Here is a 5,452-nt window from a genome sequence, read left to right as displayed (position 1 = left end):
TAAAACATATAACATTTAACACAACATCATGAATACCCCTTGTATAACTCTGTTATTATGATTGAGAAATCGCTTTAATTTTACAACTCTTATTAGCTGTTATTGTTTTATAACTCAACTGTAGTAAATATAATATTAACAATGATCATGAATGAAGACAAATCAGTTAACTTTAAGAAGTAAAACCCATACTTGGTACATCAGTATTAAAACAGTGGTAACAGTATTATTCAGTAGTAAAAGTCAAAACTGAGATACGGAATAATGGACATTATATTGATATCATTAATAAAATTAAGATATATTACCTAATAGAATTCTAATTAAAATAATAGATATAAGACTAATAGCAACAGTATGCAGTACTAAGAGAAATTAGTTATAATACTCTACAGATAAATATAATGTGAAAGGGGGCAAAATGTCTCTAACATGTGTTGTCACATGGAGAGGAATCACAATATAAGCAAGGCATTTACTTTCAGTTTTGAATAATTTTATTAATTTTGAATCAGATGCATTTTAAACAAACTTATTTCAATGTTAAAACTATGAAAGTTTATAATCAACATTTACAAACAATTCAAAAAGAAATGACAAAGAATTACAGTAATATAATTTAGACAAATTATAACAATTCTCCGTTTGGAAAAATATAAGAAAATGAAATAACTGCATAACTACATTTAAAGGAAAGGTTAAATGTGCTAATTAATCATATTTACATAAGTTTAATGTTTCTGTGTATGAAGTGTTAAATAAGACATTTTATGAATAGATTAATTGTATTGATATGAACGTATGATGGGTGGTGCACTTATTTATATTATACTTCAGATTTAGAAGACAGGTTTTGAAGATGGACAGCAGCTTGAAAAGTTAACTTTAGAAGAAGTGTAAAAATATCATGGTATTTAAGCATAAAAATAAATATTGTATAAATATAAAAAAATATATTTTCCAAGAATGAAGTAAATTAATGAACTATTTATCTACATATAAATAGGTTTGTTGCTAGACACCTTTAATACAAAATGAAAAAAAAAATCAGTAACTATTAGGTTCATTATCAATTAATTACAACTTCAAGGACACTTACTTCCTGATCAGGACCAACTTTGGTAGACTTTCGATCCCTCAAAAGAAGACAAGTTTCTTCTAACCTTAAAAGTCGTTGATGTTCCTTCTCTAATTTACGCTTCCACATTTCTTCTCTCTTAGTAATAGCTTCAATGCATTGAGCCAATCCAGTTAGAACTGCTCCAGAAGTAGCTTTGAAAGTCATGGCTTCTCCCTTGAAATCAACAGCTGCCACCTTTCCATTGATATTTTCCACTTCATCATCTGAACATACATTATATTTAAAGAAAATTAAATTCCTAAGAACTGTCTGTTTGAGTTAGAACAAGTATATAACTTTAAAAAATAAGTTTTGTAACTGTAATAAGAAAATTTTATAACGGCATTAAAAGCACTAATACAGCATTTATTATTTAAATTTAATAATCATTAATTAATAATAACCATTTATTTGATAATGCATTGCATTTATTATGGAAAATAAATTTATTTTAAACAAATAATCTGTGGAATATAACCAATCACTTCATATCTGAGCTTCATAATCATCTGTTCCAGCATAAAAAAATCTTATCACAAAAATTCATGATTAAATTATAATTTAAGAATAATCAAAATGTCTATTCAATTCTCTTGAGTATCTTTCTGACTACCTGGACCAACTTATCCTTCAATAAATAGGTAATTAAATAAACTAATAAATTTACAATTGGGACATATAATGAATTATTTAAAATGAATACAGTGAAGTCTCACTTATACGAAACTCACTTATACGAAACATTCAGTTATGCGAAGAATTTCTCAATCCCCTACAAAAACCCCTTAATTATGTGTATGTAATTATCTATTTATACAAAACTTAGTTATACGAAACATTCAGTTATACGAAGGAAAGTTTGGACCCGCTTTATGCACTTATTAGTAAATTGTATTCAGTTCTACGAATTTTTTTTCTTAAACCACCGAAGAAGTAGAAGTTTTCAAAAACCCTCCGGAGTGATCGAATGTTTTTCCAACATTACATTCTAAAATTTCGTAGAGTACAACAATCTGCCCCTCATAGCGACAAAGCCATAATCGTAGATATTGCCCCAATCCCAACTGAAGGAAGCTCGGACGATTCCGGTTCAGATGACGAAGATCATTTGCCTCTTCCATCTTTTGCAGAAGCTCTTGAAGCATTTGAAGTTGTAAAATGTTTTATATATGCGAAAGAAATTAGCGAGAGGAATCTAACACCTTAACAGAATGCGAAAGAACGATGTATTCAGCCAAAAGCAACATGAAACAAACAAACATAATGCAATTTTTTTTGTCAAAAATTCGGATTAAAAATAAATTAAATTTTTATACAATAAATAATTATTTTTCTTTCAACTGCATACAACATTCGTTTATGTACCTACTAAGCACGAGAAAGAAATTCTCAAAAATATACATCCATAATACACATGTATTCCGTATTCACTTACACGAAATATTCACTTATACGAAGAATTGTTGGTACCCCCTCATATTCGTATAACTGAGACTTCACTGTATGTGAAAATGAGATACAAAAAAGAAGATTAGATAAATATGAGATTGCGTGTTGAAGAATATAAAAAAAAATTAGTTTTTGAAATGAACATTCACTTATTTTTGATTATTGGTTAGAAAACATTTTATTGTAATCTGTGATTGAATTTTACATAAAGTAAGTATTGGTATTACATACTGATTCATGGGCTGCAGGAAAGCAGTAAACTTTGCAAAACTTTGTCTTTCAGCTGATAATAAAACTTTGTCCATCAACTGATTATAAAACTTTGTTAGTTTTGAAAGGGCGTTTAACAGCCTGGTAGTTTTTATTATAAAACTTTTTTAGAGTATATAGCAAGAGCCATCACATGAGGTAGGCAGCCGAGAAGAGACTTAATTAAGCGTCTTCCTCTCACTCCTCAAAATAGTCTATTTTCTCAATGAAAATATCATTGATTTCAGGCATATGAATTGACCAATAGGTGCAATTTTGGGCTGCACTAGAATTTAAACATTAGCTGAATACCAAGAGCTATAAAAACAAGATTACATAAGACACTGATCTTATTAGACCTTATTTATGAATCAGAAACATGGGCTTCAACAAAGTTTGATGAAAGGAGTCTCATAATATTTAGAGGAAAAAAAACATAAGTAAAATATGAATCATCACAAATCAACACAACTGGATAAAATGTTTCTGTCACTTCAACTTACCAAGATTTTGTTTCTTGAGATCATAGTCTGCACATGAATCAAAATATCTCTGTAATGTATCCATCTGAGAGCACAAAATATCCCTATATGTTTCCATTTCAGCAAGTTTTAACTTCAGATCTATAACCAAAAACAAAATTAAATACAGAAAATAGTTCAAATCAAATGCTGAATAAATCTGGGAACTTACTCAAGAAATTATTTCTAATCTATTTTAAATGATAGAACTATAAAAAAAATACAAAATAAAGAAAGCTTTAACCAACCTTTATTACAATTTAGGAATTTCACTAAAATGAGTTTTCTTCTGAAAATATTAAGACCAGTACCATAACTTTCTGACAACTAGATGTAATTCAAATATTTTTTAAGACATAATGAATTATGATTACTAAATTACTGGGTTGATAAATTCCATCCTAAATAATTTGACTCATCAATTCAGTCAATATAATTTTATTTACTAAAGGTTTAATGGGCAAAAATTCTAAAAAGGGGACTACTAACTTATTTTAATCATAAAAGGATTTTAAACAGTATCGACTAAATAACTAGGGCCACTTCTCTCTTTGCATTTCCTGAAAAGTAAATGTTTTGTTGTCTTCCACATTTCTCAAATAACATTAATTCTACCCACATACTCTTTGTTTAGAATAGCATAAAATATTTTAGCATTGATCACAATTAACAAATAGAAAGTGACAAAATAACTATTGTGTAAAAATATTTACAGTGTATTCCAGACTCTACCATTGTTTATAAAAGTTAACAATGTCTAAATTTTTGGTGCCAAGATTTCAGAGGAACATAATAGGAATAAAATAAAACAAAAAGCTAAAAAATCAGCCTTGTAATTCAAAAGAAATGGGTTCAAAGATAAACTTATTAAATATCTTAAAAAAAAGCTGATTAACTTCATCTAATTAAAAATCTATTCATTAGTTCCTGCTAAAAAAAAAGTAGGATAATAGAATTATACCTTAAATTAAAAATAAATACATACAAAATAATAATATTATCAATACTTTTAAAGATATAAGAACTTAAAGGTAGCAAATCCAGTTTGATTCTCAAAACAATAATCAAGTCACTTGTCTGTAGTTCCTTTCAAACCTATTACTGCAACCTCCTTCTTTGCTGTTTTTCTCTATAACAGTTTTGGTGTAACTCTCCATTTGTTTCTTGAGGTACCCATTAATACAGTGGCATTCTATCTCTATGCATCTTCAGTATATGTTCCATCCACCTCATCATCACAACATAATTACATGGCTAACTTATTTCTTCCCTTATTTTTCTTAAAATCCTTGCAGATCTACACCAGAAACAATTTTTGTGTTTAATTGTTTTCTTCCCAATATACTTTTACACACTTTGTATCAAGATCTTATGGTTTAATTTCACAGGAAAATATTTGGTCATCAGCAATGAACAGGTTTTGCAAAAACTTAATTTTTCATATATATTAGGCTCATAGAAAAATCTGTATCTAATTTTGTGATGATATACACATAGTTTGAAAAGAGTAAGTGAAAAAGTACACCCTCTGGATAAAACCATTAGAGGTTTTAATGGGTTCAGAATATTTTCTACAAAGGATTACTTGAGCCTGCTTTATAATCATAGCATCATCATTCTACAATCATAATTGTTAGCTGGCCAATCTATGAAGTTAGTAGAAAAATTCCTATCATAAAGTCTAAATCTACAAACATTAATTACCTGCATGTCTTCATCATCTATCCTTTTATTTTCCCACTTAAACACAATCACCCCCCCTTTTCTTCTCCACAGATAATTCAACTGATAGCCATATTATTAAACTGACAATTTTATCTCTCTTAGCTCATCATTACTTCTCCTCCATGCTTGAGTAATTCCATGAATATGACTAAAATTTTCATGTACTAATTTTCATTACCTTACATCCAATTGGTTATCAACTTCAAAAAATATATGAAAATCACGAGTTACACATATGGTACCTTGATTTTATTTAATTACGGTTGAAGTATTTATTGGACGCAACAGACAAAATATTAAAAATCAATCAAGATGATTATTCTTAATTAAACTTGAAAGTGAATACACAAATATCAAATGAACAAGTTAGTGTTCATATATATATATA

At 28.2% G+C, this 5,452-nt stretch overlaps 1 protein-coding gene across 1 annotated transcript; it reads right to left on the bottom strand.

Moving 5' to 3' along the window:
• Positions 1 to 637: 637 nt before the first annotated feature.
• On the bottom strand, positions 638 to 3,463 carry LOC136797260 (ceramide transfer protein-like). The gene is made up of 2 exons (XM_067053331.1): positions 3,322 to 3,463; positions 638 to 1,344 (listed from the first exon to the last, which is right to left on the bottom strand). Exons 1-2 carry the CDS (start codon positions 3,416 to 3,418, stop codon positions 1,070 to 1,072), a joined length of 372 nt encoding a protein of 123 aa, XP_066909432.1. The 5' UTR covers positions 3,419 to 3,463; the 3' UTR covers positions 638 to 1,069.
• Between the last annotated feature and the right edge of the window lie 1,989 nt (positions 3,464 to 5,452).

Source organism: Halyomorpha halys, unplaced genomic scaffold (genome assembly GCF_000696795.3).
Source record: "Halyomorpha halys isolate HHAL.00 unplaced genomic scaffold, Hhal_1.1 Scaffold11875.1, whole genome shotgun sequence".
Classification (NCBI taxonomy): Eukaryota; Metazoa; Arthropoda; class Insecta; order Hemiptera; family Pentatomidae; genus Halyomorpha; species Halyomorpha halys.
Note: the sequence above shows the minus strand (reverse complement) of the source record. Positions and strands in the feature narration are given on the sequence as shown.

Bases quoted from the DNA above. Each gene is read 5' to 3' on its own strand.
- LOC136797260 (XM_067053331.1), bottom strand. From the start codon at position 3,418: ATGGAAACATATAGGGATATTTTGTGCTCTCAGATGGATACATTACAG. The intron at 1,345-3,321 runs GTAAGTTGAAGT...ATGTATGTTCAG, and splicing joins TCTCAAGAAACAAAATCTTG to ATGATGAAGTGGAAAATATC.